Source organism: Tetrahymena thermophila (genome assembly GCF_000189635.1).
Source record: "Tetrahymena thermophila SB210 genomic scaffold scf_8254754, whole genome shotgun sequence".
Taxonomy (NCBI): Eukaryota; Ciliophora; class Oligohymenophorea; order Hymenostomatida; family Tetrahymenidae; genus Tetrahymena; species Tetrahymena thermophila.
The window spans coordinates 180,044-203,441 of record NW_002476514.1 but is presented as its reverse complement, the minus strand read 5'-3'; the positions used below and the strand labels follow the sequence as shown (position 1 = coordinate 203,441).

The 23,398-nt window shown below is 19.7% G+C and overlaps 4 protein-coding genes across 4 annotated transcripts; 2 read left to right on the top strand and 2 right to left on the bottom strand. All coding sequences in view use genetic code 6, as the record gives it.

The window, feature by feature from the left end:
* Positions 1–1,813: 1,813 nt before the first annotated feature.
* Positions 1,814–2,167, bottom strand: TTHERM_000607289 (hypothetical protein; the record flags this gene model as incomplete). The annotated part of the gene is made up of 1 exon (XM_012796182.1): positions 1,814–2,167. One exon carries the CDS (start codon positions 2,165–2,167, stop codon positions 1,814–1,816), a length of 354 nt encoding a protein of 117 aa, XP_012651636.1.
* A 1,557-nt stretch (positions 2,168–3,724) lies between these two features.
* TTHERM_00607270 (hypothetical protein) lies at positions 3,725–6,724 on the top strand (the record flags this gene model as incomplete). The annotated part of the gene is made up of 1 exon (XM_001010566.1): positions 3,725–6,724. The coding sequence occupies one exon, from the start codon at positions 3,725–3,727 to the stop codon at positions 6,722–6,724; it is 3,000 nt and encodes a 999-aa protein (XP_001010566.1).
* Positions 6,725–12,905: 6,181 nt separating this feature from the next.
* On the top strand, positions 12,906–14,081 carry TTHERM_00607260 (hypothetical protein; the record flags this gene model as incomplete). Its single annotated transcript, XM_001010565.2, has 1 exon — positions 12,906–14,081. The coding sequence occupies exon 1, from the start codon at positions 12,981–12,983 to the stop codon at positions 14,079–14,081; it is 1,101 nt and encodes a 366-aa protein (XP_001010565.1). The 5' UTR covers positions 12,906–12,980.
* A 5,030-nt stretch (positions 14,082–19,111) lies between these two features.
* Positions 19,112–20,335, bottom strand: TTHERM_00607250 (hypothetical protein; the record flags this gene model as incomplete). Its single annotated transcript, XM_001010564.2, has 1 exon — positions 19,112–20,335. Exon 1 carries the CDS (start codon positions 20,249–20,251, stop codon positions 19,112–19,114), a length of 1,140 nt encoding a protein of 379 aa, XP_001010564.1. The 5' UTR covers positions 20,252–20,335.
* Positions 20,336–23,398: the final 3,063 nt, after the last annotated feature.

Here is a 23,398-nt window from a genome sequence, read left to right as displayed (position 1 = left end):
GAAGGCAGGATGGATTTATTATGACTTTTCTTAAATAAAAGTTAATATAAATAGAATAGAATTTTATTTATTCATTAAATCTATTACTTATATATCTTCCAAAAGTCTTTCAAGTTCAAATAAATATTAAATTTATATTGTTTTAAAAATATAAATTATTATAAGTAGTATTTAAGTCGTCATCATTTTGATATTAAAGCTTAACTTATATAATAAAGTACAAAAAATTATAGATTAATTAAACAAATAAAAATATATTTTTCAATGAGAAAGATTAAATTATAACAACTAAAAGCAAATCAATTTTAGCAAATAATTAACTAATTTTTCTTTTCAAAAATATTTTTAAAAAATAAAGCCAATACAAATTAGTAGCTTCGTTTATTTGCATAAAAAAATATGTATTTTGATAATTAATTGAGCCTTATAAAAAATAAAAAGATAATTTCTAGAATATGTAATTAGTAAAAAATAAATCTAATTTACTCTTATTATTAAAAACTTATTCTAATTCAAATTATTTATTATTGACAAAAAAAATAGACTGACCAATCTTTAATCTCATTATCATTACATTGTTGTATTAAAAAATCTTTTATTACAAAATAAAACCTTTTTTTTTAATTGAGTAAGATACTTTTTATAAATAATTAATTCAAATATTAAATTAACCCATTATTTACACAAAAAGAAAAGATTAGAAACTGCACTGTTGATTATAAGAAAGGATAAGCTCCATGAAAATAATAATGAGGAATTAGTTAAAACTAAAAAAATATGAAAAAAAAATCATAGTATTTCCTTAGCAATTAAATTTTTGGTTTAATAGTAATTAAAAATAAAATATTTTTTTTTCAATAAAGTATTTTAGTTATTTTTTAAAATAAAATTAAATGACTTTCTATTAAATATGTAGAAGCGTATATAAATATTATAGGAGATACCAAAGAAAATTTAAATAGTTTAAAGTTAATATTCTTTAAATGGCTTAAATTTTTATAGATGCTTTAGAAGAAAGAAATCCAAATCCTTAGATTTTGGACTAATTGAGATATAGTTAATAGGGCTGTGGAAATTCAATCCTTTCTATTTTACATTTTTCATCAACTTAGATTTAACGTGCCTATATTAAATATAAATATATACATAAATCACTATATATTGATGGTTTTAGGGTATTTTTTGCTAGCCATATAAGTGTTAGTCGATGCTATAAGAATTATTATAAGCAAAGAGAGCAACTTTAAAATATCAGATTAAAAGAATTCTTTCACAGTCATCATAATAAATCTGATAACAAAAGTGAGTCAAAGAATAATAATTAATAAATCAAGTAAACTTTAATAAAGTTGATAAATAGAAATGAATCATAATTTTACAAACAAAATAGTCCAGAAATAGAAGACATGTGCCAAAATAATAATAAAACATAGAAAAGAGATATCAATTATAGATAGAACTCAAACAACCAAACAGAAGAGACCTCCTTGATGTAGCATCAAAATATATTTCAATATATTCAATAACTTTATGACGAATGTGAATTTGAGATTTGCTTGGAAGCCATTAACAAAGTGCTTAGTGACTTTGCAAGTAGCAACAGGAACAGAAATCATAGGGAAATACATTCTATCCCTTAAAATATAGTTTCCACTGCTACTCCCTTTTCTTTTAGCTTAAAATAGAGAAATGTTTCCTTACCTTAATAAATTGAAGACATCATAGTTAAAAAAGGATACTGCTTATTCAGACTGAAGCAGTTTGCTTGCTTAGAAAATAAAATTTTAAGCAGGTACCATTATTTGCCAAGGATTCAAAGACTACAATTGTAGTATTTATTCGAGACAAAGAATTTCTACAAAGTGCTAGAGATTTTATCAAGAAATACATCCAACAATATTGAAAATTAAAAAATGAGGGTGTACTCTTTATTTGAATTGAATAGGTACCAAGAGTGTCTTGAAGCCTTAAGACCACTTGAAATGCATATGAAGCGTTGCAACAAATTATCTTACATCAAGTCTATATGTCTCAAAAATACAGGTTAAAATAAGGAATACATTATCTTAGCTACAAAGCTCATAGAAGAGGAAAAGCTCAATTCCAACTTCATCAGAAAGTTATTAAAGGGTGTTTTGAACTTCTACTTGCAAGAAAGTAATAACATAAATATCGCAGAAATGCACAATTATTGTGCTATATTCTCCAGGAACTATTAAAAGTATCTAAATAATACTAAAAAGTATGAAAAATTTCACTAAATGTATAATACTTTAATTCAAAAACTCAATGAAATGAATAAAAGTGATTAAAATAGTAATTAAGGCTTTTGTTAGCAAAACGTCAATGTAGAAAAGCCTAAAAAATGCTATATTTGTTTAGGAGAATTCCCCTTAGCTTTTTCAATATGTAAAAACTTCTGCGAATTTATTTGTATTTCTTGTGTCTAGTCTGTGTCCATTCAATGCACTAAATGCATGATATGTAAAACACCTTATTATTGAATAATTCTTTTATAAATATTTCAATGTAAATATCAAAAATTAATAAGTATTTATCTGTTTCTTTGTACATATTTTAATTAATCCTTACCATTCTTTATATATTGTCTATTTTCAATCTTTCAAAATCACATTATCGTTTTTCTCTCTCTCTATCTATTTTAATAAAAAAACATAATACTTTTTGTCTAATAGATATAATTAATTAATTAGTATGTATTGTATTATATTAATAGGATATTATATAATCTATTTTTAGAATAAAAATAATTTAAATTTTTTTAATGTGCAACATTTAAGTAATTAAATAAATTGAAAATATTTTATATCATCATATTTCTAAAGTAAGTAACTTTTGATAGACCATATTTCTTTATTGATTTTATCATAATAAAGAGAATAGTAAATAAAATAAATATAAGTAGATAATTAATAAAAAAATTATTTTTATTTGTAATAGTATATTTTAAATATTAATGGTTTTATTGAATATTAATTTTTAATATCTCTGATTAATATTTCTATCTATTGTAAATAAAATTTATACACTCTTTCGATTGATAAGCTTTTAGCCATAAAAAGAGGATTATAAAACTACAGAAAATCTTAAAATTGAGCTATATAAAAAGCCCTAATAATTGAGGATTGATAGTATTTATAAACACACAAAAATAAATTACTTTTTGGAAAAATAATAATTTTAACAAATTAAAAATTAGAAAGGTACTATATCAAACATTTAATTAATATTTTAAATAATTCTAATTGATAAATAACATTTTATTAGCTTTTAATTAAAAAAATGATAATATGAATGGGTTTGATTACACACTTTATAAACAAATTTAGATCACAAAAATCTTCATATTACAAATTAATTAAGCTTTTAATAAGTTAATCCATTTATATAATAGAGGGAAATAAGCTAGAGTAATAAAATTATAAAGAAATTATACTCACGAAATTTCAAAATATCTATGCATAAACACTAATTAATAGAATATAAAAACACAAATTCTTTAGATTTTTACAATTAAATTGATTAATTTTCTTTTTAAATATCATAATTGAATGAGATAGTGCTAATATATATTGTTTGGTATATATTTTTTGTTTTTCTTTGTTAGAAAAGTTAATTAATATTCTAAACAAATATTATTAATTATTTGTAATTAATAAAATAGCTACAAATTTTTAAAGACAAATTTTAGTACTAAGAGAAAATGGATGGAGATAGCAATGATATTTATCTTATCATGAGGAACATACTGTTTTTAGCCTCAAAAGATACAGTTAATGTTGCGAGTTAAAGGAATTTGTTAAATAAATGGTTTTAAGATTCTATAAAGAGCTATATTATGGAGTAAGTAGCTTCTCCATTATTAGCTGGACCTCTATAATGCAGATCTTCTAGAGAAGTTAAAACTTATATTCATAATAGGATTAATTAAAATAGACCAAAATATATGAGTATCATAGAATAATACTTTTATTTCATTAATAAGTTTAATTTAGGTGATATGTTTTAAGAAAAACTTAAAAAAATTATTAAAAACCCTAAGAATATTTCTGAATGTCTCAATTATAAAACCTATAATATTAAAAAGGTAGTTCGAAAGTAATTTGTGTGCTATCTTCTTCTACGCTACTATGAATTATTTGGCAATTAGGAAATAATACCTTCCTTTTATGAATTGTGGAATTTGTGTTTCCCTAGTGAGATACAGTAGAAAAAAAAACTCTCAAAATATGACACTATGAATGGAATAAAGCCAAAAACTAATACTTAAAAATAAAAAAAGGATTCTACTAAAATTAATTAAAATTTACAAAATGAAGATCCTTGCTCTTCTTAAGAAAGAAGAAAAATTAATTAAAATTAAGACTTTTTGTATGCCTAAACCAACCAAACAAATTATAATTTTGATCAATCCTTTCAAATGATTGTGGAAAATAACAAAATTAATTGTAATTAGATATATCATCCTCATTCTTTTTATAGCAGATCAAACAATTTTTAATAAGAAAACCTTTTAACCTAAACTTCATAAGGCACTAATGCTTGCTTTTAGGCTCCTATTAAATCTGAAGGTAATTTAAATTAGAACAGCCACTAATTTCTTTATCCTTCTTTTAATGATTAATAAATAATCTAAAAACATGAGCATGCGCTTTCTTAAAACACTTAAAATGAATACAAAAATCTTTAACCTCATTAAAAATTTGATGAAATTTAATAAAATAATTAAATAAATAATATTTACCTCCCTTATAATGTCTAATAAAGTTTTTAAAATGTATAATATTAATTCAATGAAAACCTTTAAACTTAATGTATTAAAAATCCATGTTAAGTGAAATTAGAATAAGCAGAAAAAATCAACACCTTTGTTTTTCCACCTTTTTCTATTAATGAACCAAACAATTAAAAAATAGAAACTCCTGATTCGAGTACTTTATCTGCGAATTTTCATCATTAACCTAAACCCAAATTTGAAGAAAATAGTTAAAGTAATTTTACTGCAATCACTAACACTTTTACTCTTAGCTAGTAAAATATTAAAATTTAAGAACCTTAACCTACTTAAAACTCTTACTTACCTTCAAATAATTTTAACTTGCCTCAAGTAAAAGTTGAGGATAATTAATAGTAAAATTAAAATATTAACTTCTTTTCTTCATGTAATAACTAATAAAATGAAAAAATTGAAGAACCTTAAATTTCTTAAAAAGGTTTTGAAATTTAATTTAATTCTAACCAGCCTTAATAGTAAAATTAAAGCATTAACTTATTTTCTTCATGTAATAACTAATAAAATCAAAAAATTGAGGAACATTAAATTTCTTAAAAAGGTTTTGAAATTTAATTTAATTCTAACCAGTCTCAAGTTAAATTAGAAGAAAATAACTAATTATAAATTGTTAAAAATGAAATAACCTAGAGTTCTGAATTTAAAAACTAATCTTAGCTTTAAGTTAAAAATGAAGAAACCTAATAAAAAAATGATTTCTCCAATAGTCCTTTCTCTCAATTAAACAGTAATATTAAAATATAAGAATCACCAAAAACTATTTAGTAAATATAAAACCATATTGACCTTCCATTATCTTAAGGGAAAAAGGATAAAATAAAGCTGAATCTTTGTCTAAAAAGCCTATAAAATACTACTAATTAATTAACTAAAAAAGAAGAAATTAAGATTTAAGAGGAGTTTGAATCTACTTTAATCTTATAAAATCAAAATAATCCTTTATTACCTTAATTAAAATCAGAGGAAAACACAAAAAATATGTGTAAACAAAGCCTTAATATTTCTTTAAATAGCTTACAAAATATTCAAAATTAATAAATGAATTCAGAGAATACCAATATTTAAGGTACTTATAACTCATTAAATTAGCCTAATCTGAATTTAAATCAAAAAATAAAATAAGAAGAGCATAATAAAAGTAATAACAATTAAGATATCAATACTTAAAATGACATTAAAAATGAGCCTTAAATTCCTTTTCACTCTTAAAATATGAATTCTGAGTAAGTAAAAGTAAAAATTGAAGTAATTAATGACAATAAATTTAAAATTAATATTTCTAAAAATTAAAATAGCTTATAGAATGCTAAAAAATAAGAACTTATAATTCCTCTAAAATCTTAAATTAAATCTGATTCTGATGAATCCCATATAAAATAAGAAGAAAATAAGCTAAATTAAAGCAACACCAATTTTTATATCTAGCATAATAACTAATAAAATACCATAAAATTATAACATTCAGTATGTCATAATACTTAGGCTAATTATAATTTATAATAAGCTCAAATAAAATTAGATGATTAATATTCCTCTCCAAATTCCTTGCCAAGCAATGTTCTTTCTAAAAATAGATAGCATAATTTTTAAATTTAATAGCCTTCGTCTGAATATAGTAATTAAATTTTTTATAAACACCCTCAACCTCAACCGATAGCAAAATTTGAAGAAAATCATTAAACATATTCTACTTAAAATCAAAATTAAATGAGCAATATTTAAATTTAAAGGGAATAATACAAGTTTTTCTATCCTTAGACAAATTAAATTCCATATTAGCATTAAAATCAATACTGTAATAATCCTTAATAAGTAAATAAAAATTTCCCCTAATCTCAACTAAACTCAGTACCATATGGGAATTCAATTAGCTAACAATACACTAATTTACACATGAATAATTAAAATTGATGAGTCCTGTATAACTATTTATTATTTCATATCTCATCTAAAAAAAGATAAATATAAATAACTTAATTATCAAAAAAAATAATTCCTTAATATCTTTATATAATAATCTTATCCCCTAATTTACTCTATTAAAAAAATTTTAACTTGCCACTTGTCTCTTGTTTCAATTCTTTCAAGCCATCAAGAATGTCTTAAATATTTAACTAATTATTTTTAAAATAAAAAAAATAAAATTAAAAAATTTTGTAATAAGCTATTTTATATATAAAAATAGTGTCATACTTAAGCTTAAGTCTTGATGGCTCAACTAATAGATCCTTTTATTAAAATAATTCTTAAATTTATCTTTATTGATAAAAATAAAACATTACCCTTCTTTGAAAATTATCAACATATTTTATCTACCTATTTCTGAATTTCATTTCTAATAAATATTTTTATTTCATTACATTAAAAAATAATATATAAACTATAGGTTACTATTAGTTTTTAAACAAAATATAAATCCTTATCCTTACTAAATACTCTTCACTAAGAAACTATTTTAAAAATATTTTATTTTACTTCTTTGAAATCTTATTAACTTATTTTATCTACTAATTTCTGAATTTCTATTGATTTCTAATAAATATTTTTATTTCAAATCACTAAAAAATTATATTTGATCTTAAGGTTATTTTTAATTTTTAATCAAATTATGACTCGATATACTTATTTATTACTCCTCGTTAAGAAAATTTAAAAAAAATAATTTGTTTTAAAGAATTTAATAGAGAAAAATCATATAAATCAATCTTGTATTTATGTAAGATAAAATTAAAATCATATAAATTCTGTTATTAAATAAGTAAAACATAAATATAAATTTTTAAGAAATAAATATTAAGTATAAATTTATCAAAAAAGGAGTAATAAAAAATAATCGAGCTGTTCATAAGCATTATTACTGAATATAATTTTTATTATTATTGTCTTTTTTAATATTTTTATATAAATATTTATAAAATATAATTTATCTAATTCCAAAAAATTTTATATGATTGATGTATTTAGAATTGTATTAAAGTTATTTTATTTTCTTTGAGAAATAGAAAAATTAGTTGATAAAAATCAGCTTTATTTTATAATTTATGAAGAATTAATATCAATTAAGGATTATATTCGATGATACTCTTGTGTTTCCTAATATTATTTTTTTATATTTTAATTAGTGTAAACAAAATAAATAATAAGAAATTGGTAGGATTATTTCTTAAATTTTTCTTCTTTTTAAATTAAATTTTTGATCACTTTAGTTGCATGCACAAATATAATTTATATATGACTATAATTTTGATATAATACCAAAGATTTGTATTTTTTATTAATTTAACTTTAAGATAAAAAACTTCTTTTTGATTATATTTGCTATGGGGTAGTAAATTAAAATTTACTTGAAAATTTTGTAAAAATTAATTTTCTTTTTGAAAAACTTGTTCTTTAGTACTTAAATCAATTTACACTTTTTTGATTTGAAGCTAATACATTTATGATTATCTTTCTTAAAAATATTAAATAAAACTTAAATATCTTAAATGTTTTAATAGAAAATAAATCAAAACAATGATAAAACTTTTAAAACTTTTTGATTTTTGATATATTAAGTAAAAATCATATTGGTATCATCTTTTAAATTTATATTATTTACTTATGATTTATCTATGGTAATATAAATCGAAGTTTTATGAAGAAAAAATTTGGTTTTGTAACCTAAACATTTAAATTATTTTGAGTGTAAACAAACATTCAAATATTTCTTTTATTAGATTAATGATTTAGAAAATAAAATTCATTCAAAATATACTTACTTTTCCTCACAAAATTATTAAGGATAAGATTCAATAAACTATTTATATTTTTATTGTATTTCGTAGATTAAAATATTATCTAATAAATCCTCCTGTCTATAAACATATTACTTAAATTACTATTTCAAAAAATAAATATTATCAACAAGAAGTATTAAGTGACATTCTACTTAAAAGCTTATCCATACATTTTTAATTTAAACAAGGAGAAGAAGATTATGGCTATTACATAAATTAAGGAGTTTTTAAATAATAAATTTCTATTGAAAAGAACTAATGAAGAATATTTTCAAGAGATAAAATAAGACGTTTGAAATTTATCTTAAATAAGGTAAAAATTTAATCTAAAAATATGTAAAAAGTATCGCTTTGATACAATAAAATAGTGTTCATATAAAAAAAATATTTAATAATTTGTAAAGAATAATTAATTATATTTTAATAAAAATAATTTATTTTATAAAATGATAAAAATTGCTTAGAATATTATACTTTTATTACTTAAAATAATCTATTTTATAATCTTATTTATTTTATTAATCGCTATGATTCATATAATTTCCTCATTAAATTGTCTAAAATATGTTTTTTATCATAACTAATAAATTGAAAATGGCTTTGTAAAAAAAATTTAGTAAATGAACTTTTTTATAAATTAAAAATGGTTAATTAAAACAAAATTGAATTTAAAATTATGATTAAATTCTTTTTTGGTTTTAAAAAAGGAAATACCAAAGGAATTTGCTAAATAAGTCACTCTAAGATCTGTAAAAAATTATATTATGAAATATATTGCTTCATATATTTTTGTTGCTAAGTATCTTGAATTAAACTCTTTTTATGACAAAAATATTGATAAATAAAAAAACCTCTTTTTATTAAGATCATTAAAATATGCTTTTTTACATCAAAAATTATATAGGTTTTTAATGAAAATCTTAATGATATAATATTATATCTAAAAAATAATACCTTAAAAAATATCATACAATATTACATTGAATATTTACGAAATTCTTAAAATTTAATTTGTCTGCCCAATCATGCTGAAATACTTTGAATCATATGACCAATATGAAAATTCATCTCTCTTAGACATTTGGAATGCCCATTTCCCTCAAAAATTTAAAATTAAAAACAAAGTTTAATAAAAAGGTGAATTAAAAAGTTGAAGTACAAATACTAAAAACAATGATAAAATATAGCTCAGTCATTTCGTGTAAATTTCGAAGTACAAGTATTTGCTCCCTTTGATATAAATAAATGTAGATTGAATTATTTAAAATCCCTGAACTACTTCATTCTGAAAAAATAAAAAAAATAAAATCCAAACTATCGTCATCTGAGTATGTTTTAAAGCTTATTAATTATAATCTTATTTAATCAAATTTGCAAATTAAGAGGCAAAGTATTTGAATGAAGATAATAGTTAATAAGAATCAATTTAAAACTATAATCCCCTATCAAGCAGTGGTAGTGGTAATTTCTTCAGAAAAAAAATAATTACAATATCTAAATCTAGAATTCAAATTATTTATATTAGTATGGATATTAAGATAGTTTTTTCTACATATAGTCAATAAGTTATTAGTACGAAACACTTATCACCAATAGTCTATGTATGATTTTTTTAAAAGGCTTGAAAAATGAATGTATGATTTCTAACTATAGTTCTACTATTCAAAAATTAAAAAGTTTGAGTCAATAATTTCTAAAATTTAGTTCTTTTTCTCTCACTTTTTGGAATATAAAATTGTATCAACTCAATTTTGTCTTATAAAACTAATTTTGTTAAAATTATAATAATCAAATTTATTTTATATTTTAATTCTAAAGAAATAAAATGAAATGTTTTTTTAAATTAAAAGAAGTATAGTTGCTCTAATACTTCTAATTATAAAGTTTAAATTAACAATTTCCTAATAGAATTATTTTTATTTATTATTCAAATAATTTCGATTTAAGTAATTTTTTTTTTAAATAATTATTTTATATTTAGAATTAAAAAAAAAAAATTATTTTTATTATTTGATTTGTGGTAATAAACTTATTTATAATTTATCGACTTATTTTTATTCAATTATAATCTGTTAATCCTTAAAATAAATTAGGATTTTAGTTTATTATACAATCATTAAGCTTATACTCAAAAATTAAATTAATTAACTAAATAATAAGATGTAAAACTAACTAAATAATCCATTGTTTGTTTTAACGTTTTACTATTTATAAATAATTTATTTATTGATTTATTACTAATTATCGACTAATTTCTAATGAATTCTAACCAATAAATTATTTTTTATATCTCAAAATTTGTTAAAAAAAATTGCAAAAGCTTTTTAACAAGTCTTTAATTAGCAAAATTCTTTGTTTTATATCACCATGATAATTTCAATAAATAAATTAATTAGCAAAAAGTCTTTTTTGATTTTTTGTTTGTGAAGAATCAATATTATATATCATAACTTATTTTACTTCAATAAATAATTCCTAAAATTTTCCTTTTTATTTGATAATTTTTAACCTTGGTTAATTATTTTACCATAAAATATAAATTATAAAAACTATTTTATTAAAATTTGCATTAAATACAAATATAAGATTATTTTTTTAAAATATTTGTTCCTTTTAAAAAAAATATTGATATTATAAAACATGAATTTTTTTATTAATTTAATTTCTTGAATATTTAAAAATATTCTATTTTAGTTGATTCATATGATAAAGAATACCTTTAACTCATAATATTAAAATCCTTTAATATTAAAAGCAAACAATTAATTAACCAATAATATAATTTATAAATATATTATAATATTAAAATTTATCTGTTTATTGTATTTTTTGTAGTTAATTTTTTTCTTTTTATCAATAACTTTAGAAAATGTAATTATAGTTGTCATCACGATAATTTTTTTATTATTTAATACTTATTTTAGTTTTTAATCAAAGGTTAATTATGAATTTGTTTTTTATATATGACATTAAGTTATTTAAACTTTAGTTAATATTTTTTTTTCAGTATCAGTATTAATTAGCTTGATTATTTGGAATTGTAAATTTATAATTCAGAAATTGTGGTTTAATTTCAATTAATTTTTAACTAAAAGTTAGAAAAAAGTAATTATTTTTGTTAGCAGAATTTATTAGTTTATTTGATCATTTATATTTTTCTCAAAACTGATAGAGATTGTAATTTTATTGAAAATTTGATTGTAACAAATCTTAATGAATTATTTTTGTTAATTTATTTAAGAAATTTTTTCTCCACTTAACTTCAAAATTGTATTATCTAATTATTCCCAATATATTCTGAATTGTTAATCTTTTACATAAATATGAAAGCAAATTTTACAAAAAATAAAGAAAATTTAATTAACTTATTTTATTAAAGTTTTTTTAAATAATCTAAGTTATTATATTATTTTAAAACATAATTATATTCGATGAGGTGATCTGACAAAAAATACTTTGTATTTATAACATTTTTTAGAATGAAAAAGCATAGATAGGTAGATATTATTATGATTAAATTTAAGATATATAGCTAACTTGTTACTTAGATTATTAAAATCTAAATGAGTCATTCAAAAAATATCTGATAGGTTAAAATTTTCTGCTTTATTAATTTATTTTAGGTAAGATTAATTTTTTTTTAACTAAAAAATAATTGATTCTGTTAAAATAATAAATTCGATTGCCAAGAAAATTTATTTAACATTCCTTTTTTATGTCAAAACAAAAATTTAATAAGAAATAACTGAAATGTTTATTTTAGATGTGCTTCAAGAATACATTTTTAATCATTTTTATTATTTAATAAATATTTTTGATCATGTAAAAATATAGCAACTCAATTTACATTTCATTATCAAGATGAAAACCTATTTCTTATAATTTATTTACTAGATAAGTTTAAATGTAAAGATTGTCATCAAATTTTTTAATTAAGGGGTAAGATATGATAAACAAATTTTGATAATTATCTTTATTTTAAGAACAAATTAACAAATTAAGTTTTTCGTTGGTAGTTTTGAATTGACTTCAAAATTTTTTAACTTAGTTGCAATTATCAAAATGCTTGAATGTATTACTTAAAAAAATATGTGTGATTTTTTAGTGGGTAAAAATTTGCTCTTTTGAAGAATTTTAATTATTTATTTAAAAATTTTGTTAATTATAATTTATTTTGATGTTTTGAATGTAATTTGGCTTATATCAATCTAATCGAATTTACATATCGTTACAACTTAAGCAAATAAATATTACTAGAAATTAATTTATATATTAGCTTGTTTTTTAAATAGTAGGAAATATTGTTTTATTTGTTATAAAAAATTAATTTAGATAAAATAAGAAATAAAAAAATATAAAAAAACCCTCAATTTATCAAAGTTCTAAATCAAATGAAAAACGAATAAATAATAATGAAGAATATCCTTTTCTTGGTCTAAACTAGCTAAAAAACTCTATTTAGCTAAAGAAATCTGCTAAATAAATGGTTTTAAGACTCAATTAAGAACTACATCATGGAGCAAATGGCCTCTTCTTTGATTGCTTAAGGTCTTAAATGCAGCTCTTCTGTGGAAGTGAAGTAGTTTATCCGCAAAAACATTGACAAATCTAAACCTAAGTACATGGGGATTATTGAATAATACTTTTTTTATGTTGATAAATTTAATAAAGGTCAGGCTTTTATGGAAAAGCTAAATTAAATAATCTAAAATCCTAAAGATATCACATAAAAAGAAAATAAATATAATGATTTAAAACTTGTGAGGAAGCAATTTGTATGCTTACTCCTTTTGAAGTTTTTTGAGTCATATGGAAAGATAGAAATTACCTCATTTTATCAACTTTGGAACTCCTGCTTCCCATAAGAAATTCAAACAAAAAAGAAACTCTCTAAATTCGATAAAAGGGAAGATAAATAAATAAATAAGCGTAAATATACAAAAAAAATAGTATAATCGGATTTATCCTCCTCCTCTAATTTGTAGTAGAGTGTTACTTCTCTCAATTTTTCAACTTAAATAGGAAGCATTATTCAGGAGACTTCTACTGATTAAAATTCTGCAAGTATAAATAATCTCGATTAATCTCATGTAACTTTACCTATCTATGATGAAGAGAATAATAATTGTATTTATCACTCTTAAAGATAACCAATCAATAACGGAATATTTGATGAAGATAGCCAAGAAGAGTCTTTCAATTATTACGATCAAATAATAAACTATAATACTTTTTGTTAATAAGGAATAAATTCTTGTCCTTTAAACTAGGTTCCAACCATACCAGAGTAAAACAAAAATTAATATGATTTTTGCTATGAATAATAAGATTAATATTATTAATATAAAAACTATTATTATTAACATATATCCTCAGATTTTGGAAATTAACACAATTTCTTATCTTAACAATTAAATACTTAAGATTAATTAAACATAATAGACCAAGATGATTAATAATACGATCAACGCTGCTTCTTTATACATATGTGACTAAAATTTTTATTTATACTGATATATTATAAAATAATTTAATGTACATTTACACCTACCTATAACATAAATAAACATATTTTCTAAATTAAGTTATTATACATATTCATTTTTGAGGTATATTTATATTATTAAGTATTGTTATTATAATAAAAATATGTTCCAAACAACAAAGACTTAGATTTATTTATTCGCTTTGAAATTTAAAATAAATTATATATCAAAAATAGTTAGTCGGAGGACCTGATCTTAATTCATAAAATTTAAATATTAAATATTCTCTAATAATTTTATATATTTTTTATAGTACCTAATTATTTCTCCCTCTCCGCAATTTTTTTTCCAGCTAGTGAAATGTTTTTCTTATATTTACAAAAGGCATCTATCTTTTAAATTTTAGCTTTAATATTTAACAGTAAACAAACAATAAAAGAAATTAGGTAATAAATCTAAAACATAATTAGTGTTTATATATAATTATGTTAAATTAAGTACTCCTTTAAAATTTTGTATTTATTTTTTTGGAAACATTATTTCAAAGAATTAGAACATCTGCTTAGAGTGAAAATTTATTCATTTATTTTTATATTTTTTTTTCTAATATCTACAATAGCCACTTTATTTGGATTTATTAGTTTGTTAGGTTTAATTTTAAAAAATAATATATATTTAAGATTTACTAACAGGTTGAAGTTAATAAGCTAATCATCATATATGATGAAACGCTTATAATTTTTTTATGACTTTTACCTTTTTTAAATTGATTTTTTTTTATGAAATACTTTTTACAATTACAATCACCATTTTCTTTTGGCTTTAATATTTTAATTAAAGATTACAAAAACAATAATACTGACTGAGGATAACAATAAAAAAATCATGAAGAGTAAAGAGAACTATTAGATTTATTAAGATGATGAATGAGGTTCATTTTTAGCTTTTAGTAAAGTTTTATTTTTTTAGAAATATTTTCCAAATATTTACAATAGCCACCTACTTTTTTGAGTTTGTTATGCTTAGTTAAGAGATAAGTATTTATGTAATAAAAATATTTATTGGACACTCGCTAACTTAAATCAAATCAACAAACATGCATGAAGATAATATTTTATAGCTTCATAATGATCTTAAATTTTACTATTGAGTAAAAATTTTGTTTTATATCTGAAATATTTTTAAAAAGATAAGCAATAGTGTTTTCTTTAAATTTGTTATGATTAGTTTAGGAAAAACAATTCATATTATTTTAGATATAAATATAAAAACAAATAAAAATTAAACAAAGTATAAAGATAGCTTTTATTATGATATTTAATATTCACATCGGTCAATTTGGAGTTTTGTTTTTCTTTTTGAAGAAATTTTTTCAAAGATTGACAGTAGCTGATTATTTTGAATTTGTTTAGCTTTTATTAAAATTAGGGTGATATTAATATTTTAAATTCATAAAATTAAATAAACACTCATAATGGTAAATTCGATTATTCCAGAATCATATTTCTACTTTAAACCTAGGGATTTTGTATTAATTTTGTGAGTTATGCTATTTAAAAAATTTTAATATTTATGATAGCCACTTTCTACTAATTATTTTGTTTAATTTTGGATAATTTATTCTTACATTTAGATTCTATTTGATCAACATCCACAAAAAATTATAAAGGTAGACAAAGAAATCTACTACATAATGCTAATCTTAGTAATAAATTTTTATTTAATAATGTTAGATAAGAAAAATTTTTAAACTCATTTTGATATTGGTTGGCAAAAGTCACTGGTTTTAAATTTAACTTCTGAAAATATTTTCTTTTTAAATTTACTAAACAAAAACTACGAACAAAATAAATATAAATAAAAATTCAGGTAATGTTTCTTATTATGTTAGCTATTATGGAAAGAAATAAATTTTATTTTTTTCCAAATAAATATTTTTAAAATATCTACATACTTACTTATTTATTATAGCCAATAAAGTTTTTATGGTAATCTAATTAATTGATACTTTTTATGAAGAATTTTTAATTAAATTACAATAGCTGCTCCTGCTGCTACATATCTTTTTATTTTTAATTTTGGATATTATATGTGTTAAATTAAAATTTACAATAGCCGCTTTACATTTACATTTATTTTTTTTGGATTTTTTTAATTAAAAAAAACTAAATGTGCAATAAAATCTGTTTGATATCTTCTTTTGTTATAATTTATCCCTTTCCCCCGGATCTTTTAATTAAGCTATATTGTAAATTTTCTAAATTAATTAAATGGTAAATATTTTTTTCTTTACTTAATTCAGAATAATAATATGCTTTAAAGTTATAATTCTTATCTATTTATTTTCCTTGAATTTGTAGATTTAAAAACTGTAAACTTAAATAAATATCTCAGTTTTAGCATAATTTCCTTATTTTTATAAATTTAAAAAAAAATATTGCTGATATCTTTAAAGTTTCTTATAAATATTCAATTAATCTATTTTATTTGTTAATAAATTAGAATTTATATTATCATTTTTTTATGTCGAGTATTATATTATGTCTTATTTATTTTATTATTTTAATAAAACTATAAATATATTTTCTCTTAACAGCATTTAGTTTTGAAAATTATTTTAATATATTTATGGAAAAACATTACTCAAAAATGTTTTATCAATAAAAAAGAAAAAAATAATTATATATTGCTGCTAATAATATTTTTGAGCAACATAATGAGATTAGTTAGTTTTATAATTATTATTTTTAAAAATTTGAAAAAGTAAGTTTCGTAAGTAAGCTAAAAACTTAGTATTTGTTAAATGATTAGCAGTGGCTGAGATGATGATAAATTTTTGCAGATTATTTATTTCAAATTTAAATAAAAGCAGCAATTTTTAAAATTTGAGAATGTCCTAATATCTTTGTTTGAAAATATGTATTACTGGGCTGATTTTATTGATTTAATAATTAATTTATTAAGTATTTAGTATCTTTAAAGAGCTGTACGACTTTTAATTAATTTTTATCCACTTTAAAAATATATTCCTTTTTAGTAGGATTAATAATTTATTTTTCATTTGAATTTTATATTACATTTTTTAATAGACTTTTTCTCTATTAAGCTAAAAAAATTGATTTTTTTATATTTAAATTAATATAAATTCTAAATTTTTTTACTACTTATCAGCATATTTAATTAATAATATGAAAGCTTACTACTATTAGCAATAAAAATAATTTTATTTAGTAAATTTTTATCTAAGAATTTAATGAAGTAAAATTATGTTTAATTAAATAAATTAAGTTAAAATCCACCCATATAAATAAAATATATTTTGATATATAAGAAATAAATTCAAAATAACTATTGTTAGAAAATTATCTTATAAATTTAGGAATAACGAAGCTTTTTTGTTTTATTTTGTAAATTTTTCAGAATTTAAAACAAGCAAAATAATTTATTGATTGATTCATAAAATAAATTTCTTATTTAAAATTTAAAATAATTTAATTTATATTCAATTAATAATTCTTGGGTATTTACAGAAAATAAATTATAAAATTTAAACTAAGTTTCATCTACAAAATGTAGTTAACTGGCTTTAAGAAAAATATTAATAATAGTTTGATAATTAAAAAAATTATTAAGTTTTAGTTTTTATCTCAAAATCAAGTCTTAAGAAAATACTTCTAATAGCTTCAATTAATAAAGTTGTTTTATTTGGCTATTGCAATTTTTATTAAATTTTTCTCTAAAAATAACAAAGTATCATATTATCCATTAAAAAATTAATATTTTAAAAAAATAAATTATTCTACCCATCCAATAAAATCTGATATTATGATTTCTTACATTTTATAATACTTTTAAATCCATAAAAGTTATTTTATCGACTAAGAAATTAACATATTTACTTTAATTTTGAAAAATATTCCTGATTTATTTGCTGCTATTTTAATTTGAAGTCCTATTTATCTTTTGCAAAAATTCTATATATATAACCATTATTGTTTGATTAATTTTTTGTTATACAAATTATCAATAAAATATTTTCGCTTTTGCAAATGAAATCTTTTCTTTTTATTTTTTAAATTAAGATATAAGCGAAGTTTTTAAAGAAAAATCAATAAAGAAATATTATCTTTTCTTATGATGATATTTTTAAAAATAAAAAAAAAAAATTGTACTTTAACTAAATATTTTCATAATTTTATTCAATATTTATATTAGAGCTAGAATTTCTATTTAAAATAATTTATTTTTTATTTATAAATTCATGCTTATAATTTAGAAAAAAAAAACATCCAATTCAAATTTACTTTTAGAAATTATAAATTTTCATTTCATTATCACTTTCAAACACTGTAGTTCTCTACAAAGTAGTATCAATATTTTATAATTTGGATTTAAATAAATCATATTAGCTAAGAATAAGAATTTATAAATTATCCAATACAAATAAAAATAATATTAGACAGAACAATTAAAAAAATTTTTTAGAATTTTCTAAAAAACCCCTTTTTATTAGAAAGTTTAGAGAAGAGGGGGTCATATTGTAGAAAATTTACTGTAAATATTTATATGATTTTAAAGAATAAGAAACCTTAATTTTTGAGAAAAAAATTTTTTCCTTACCACTATGCTAAAACATAAAAAAAGCAAAACAAGCTTAAATAAAATCAAAGAATAGGTTATTTTGAATATTCATATATTTTAATACATGCTAAATTAAATATGAAATAGCTTCGCTAAACAAAGAATAAGTATTATATTATATTTAATTTTAAATTATGAGATGTGGGATAAGAAAAATATTAATGATATTTTAAAGATTTTATTATTTATTTATTAGACTAAGAAAGTGTTTATTTTAAGAAAAATTAAATTATTATCTTGATTTGCTTTATTTAGTAACTGATTTGATAGTAGAATGAATAAAATATTTATAATTTAAGAAAAATGAATTTTTGAGTCTATTATATTTTTTGTAGCTAAATTAATGGTAATTATTTATATTTTGGAAGCTTATTTCATGTATTAATTAAAAATATTCAGATATAACATTAGGTTATTTAATTATAATAGCCACAATTATTAATTTGGTAATTATTTTCATTGAAGTTTTATTACCAATTGATAAAGATTTATTCGTTTGACAATTCAATAGGAGGATAATCATAATTTTCTTCTTATAATTGTTAGTACAATTACTGTTATTCTTGGTAATGTATTTAATTTTATTAGGTATCACAAATGGATTATTGATGATTTATTTCTTATTAATAATAATTTTAGTAGGAATAATATTGATAATCAATGTCTTCTTGTTTTTAGTATATGTATTCAGAACCGAGATCTCCCTAATAATCGTTTATTAAATCTTCTTCTTTAGTATTTTCTTCAAATATTTTATTATTGATTTGTTTTTTAGAAAATAGACTCATATTACTTTCAGATAGTTTTATGTGTGATTTATCAGAGTAATTATCATCCAACAAGCTTTAATTAGATAATGATGATGAAGACTCATAATTTTAAATTTCAAATTTCAAATCAAGAGTATTTTGACTATTATTTAACTCATTTTGAGATGTTGGTAAAGAGTCTTTTTAAGATAATCTTCTTACATATTTGCGCTTCTACTTTTTTGTTTCTTCCTTTTTATCAAATTTAGAGAGTTTTTTTTTAACTTGGATTTGATTGGGAAAGCATGAATTCCATAACTCATAAAAAGAAGGAAACTCGCACTACTCTTCCGACATAAAAAGATGCAAAATAAGATAGCAAGCAAACTGCTTTCTAGCTATTTTGTTGATATTATAGGATTTTTTGTTTGATAATTATGTAATATCTTATGGGTTTTAAATAATCTGATTCAATTTTTCTATGAAAGCAACTCCCTGATTGTATTTGTTAATGTTCAAAAAGTATTACTCAATTATTCCCATATATTTAGGTTTAGACTTATCAATATTTTAGCGAATGAAGACTTTGACCTCTGCGGACGAGCTGCAATTAAGATGTTTAGCAATCAATGGTGATGCTATTTACTCTAATATATAATTTTTTATAGAGTCTTAAAACCATTTATTTAACAGATTTCTCTAACTTTAAACAGCTTTTTTACTTGTTTAAACCAAGTAGAGAATGTTTTTCATAATGAGAAATTCTGCTTAGCTTTAATTGTCCATTTTTTTATCTATAATTTAGGTTTTTTTAGTTTTGATTTTTCTTAATTAGAAATAATTTAATTTTTTATAATTGATTTACGAAAAAGTTGAATAATTTAAAGAAAAAAGTTAAAAAACTAAATAAAGTATTCAATTGAAAATTTAGATAGGTTAATCAACAAAATGATTATTGGCTTAAAATAATTTTTTATTTAATTAATTTATGCTAAATTATATTTTTAAAACTGAAGGAGCGAAGGATAGTAAAAAGTTATATGTAATTATTTCTTAGCACAATGAAAATGTATGTAATTTTAGCGTTCAATTCACTTTGAAAAAGATGTAATAGCTATACTATCAAAATATTCCTCTTTTCGATGTATAAATCTTAAAAAAATTAACTTGATTCCTTAATTGATTGATTGATTCATTATTAATTTATTTCTGTTAGAATTTACCCAAAAAATAATAAGAGAGGTACTGTAAAAAGTAATCATCTTAATTTAAATAAAGATTAAAATTATAAACCTTACCCCTCAAAATAATTATGAATAAAAGATTATGTAAATTAAATAAATATTTATCATTCAATTACTTTAACAATAAATTAAGATAGTGATCAATTTTTATAGTTTACAATCAAACAAAACATCAAATTATTTTATATATTAATTCTAAAATAACTATTGAAGAAAAATTATTTTCAATTCTTTCTTCAAAAATAAAAATTTATGGCCGGGCTGGAAAAATAAAATATTTTTTTAATTTTTTTTCTGAGACAGAAGGCACTTTTTTCTATATATGCCCTTCATTATTATTAAGAAGTAATTAAAAAAGTAAGAAATAAACTTCACAGAAGTAATTTGAAGGAATAGCAAGACCTATTTAATTATGGGAAAAATATATCTCTATTATAACAAGAAGAAAAAATGAAGGCAGAAGCATCTCTATAAAAATAACTTAAAATTAGTAAAATTTATAAATATATAAATAAAATTTTTTGAAAGTATATTAGTTGTTAAATGTCAGTGTATGACTATATATTAATTTAAATAATTATGATTGAATTTATATTACTCAATAACAGAAAAGTCTCTAAAAAAATGTAATGAAAATACCAATTCAGAATAATTAATAATCCAACTTAAAATGAGTGAATTTTTAAAGTGGATTAACAATTAATTAAAAATCATACAGCTCTTGAAAGATAATAAATAAAATACAAAATAAATCAAATGTTAAAGCAATGAAATCAACCCAGTAAAAAATATTTAGAGATAAACCTATTAGATATGTATTCTCAAAATTAAAAAATTGCAGCTTTTATTTAAATCTGAAATAAATAATCTGCAAAAATTCAATATCATCTCCACCACTTTTAATCTTTTGTAAATACCCAATTTTTAGCTTTCCTCTACAACTTACTATTTCAAATGTTTAAAATAATATTTATAGCTAACTAACTAACAATTAACTAGATCTCATTACATCACTAAAAATCTTTTTAGCAATCATATAAAAAATGAAAAATAATAATAAATTATTTTAAATTCTTTTAAACACAAGTATATTTCTCTTTTTATTAATCTAATAAAACAAAAATGACATAATATAACTCCCTCACATAAAAAAAATTATAATAGAAATTCTATCTTTTAAAATATAAAAGTCGACTAATTGATTATTTGTTAGAAACTATTAAAGAGCTCAATAATATATACTATAAAATTAAAAAAACTGAGGAAATTACTAATTTTGAGATATTAGTGTTTACAGTTATTAAATCTAAGAATTCATAAAAAGTAAATAGGAAAGGATAATAAATTAAAGGTGTGTGTATTTATTATATTATTTTTCTTAATTAAGTTAATTAACAAATATTTACCACTTAATTAAATTGGAAAATTTGTAAAAAAGTTTAATCAAAAAATCTTGGAAGATGAATTAATAATCATATAAGAAGAGATTAAACAGATTTAATAGCACAGATAATTTTTGTAATTAACAAATCCAAAAATATTAATGTAAATATAAAGCAGCTATTTCAATTTTAGTTATAATATCCAAAGTTAAAAATTAAAGATAAGTAACAGCAGAAGCAGCTATTGTAATTTAATTAAAAATATTTCACAACAAAGCAAATATCTTATATTAATAAGCAGGATTACCATAAAAATTTTATTGGCTATTATAAATATGTAAGTAATTATGTAGATCTTTTAAAAATATTTATCTGGAATAAAAAAAATATTTCTAATCATATAATAGTTAACACAATAATATATTCTATCAAACCATTTTTATGTCTATCTATTTATTTTGGTTTGTTCTGTTGGTGGTTTAGTTAATTAATTTAAAATAAAATATTTTTCAAAATTAGAATTTAAAACAAGTTATTTTTAGCTAGCACAACTTATTCTAATAAAATTATTTCTAGAGAAAAATAAATTATCTTATTTTTTAAATTTTTAAAAAGAAATTTTAAGCTCTCATAATCTATCTTCTGTATCTTTCAATTAAATAAAATAAAAATAATGAATGTATTTACAAAATCAAACTAAAAAAATTATAAAAGTGGACAGACTTCAAAAATAGTTTAAAGATATTTCTTATCTAACATATTAAAATGATTTTTATAAAGCTAAGATTAATCATGAGGATGGTATATATTTTGTATACTTTTTAAAATGTTCGGTTTATGTTCATCAAATCATATCTAAATATGAATAATTTACCCAAAATAAACCAAAAAAAATTGGTAGAAAGTGGCTATCGCCAATATTTTAAAGATTATATTAAGATAAATAACCAAATTATAACAAAATCCCAAGTTTAAAGTAGTAATATAATTCTGAAGACAATTAATCTGTTTACTATTATGAGTGTTTATTTGATTTTTTGTTAATATTGAATATGCAGTATTTAAAATATGAATATTATTCCTAATTATAATAATAATATGGCAAATTCGAAGAAATCAACTGCTATGAATCTTTGAAAAATTTTGTTCAAAACAAAAATTTTAATTTTCTTAAAATTATATATCAATATAAAAGCTATCTTATGTACCTTGATTTATATTTATTTATTTTTATATTTATATTAATTGTATTGTGTTTTAATACGAAGAGTTTTCCTAAATAAAACTTAACAAAACTAAAGAGAGAG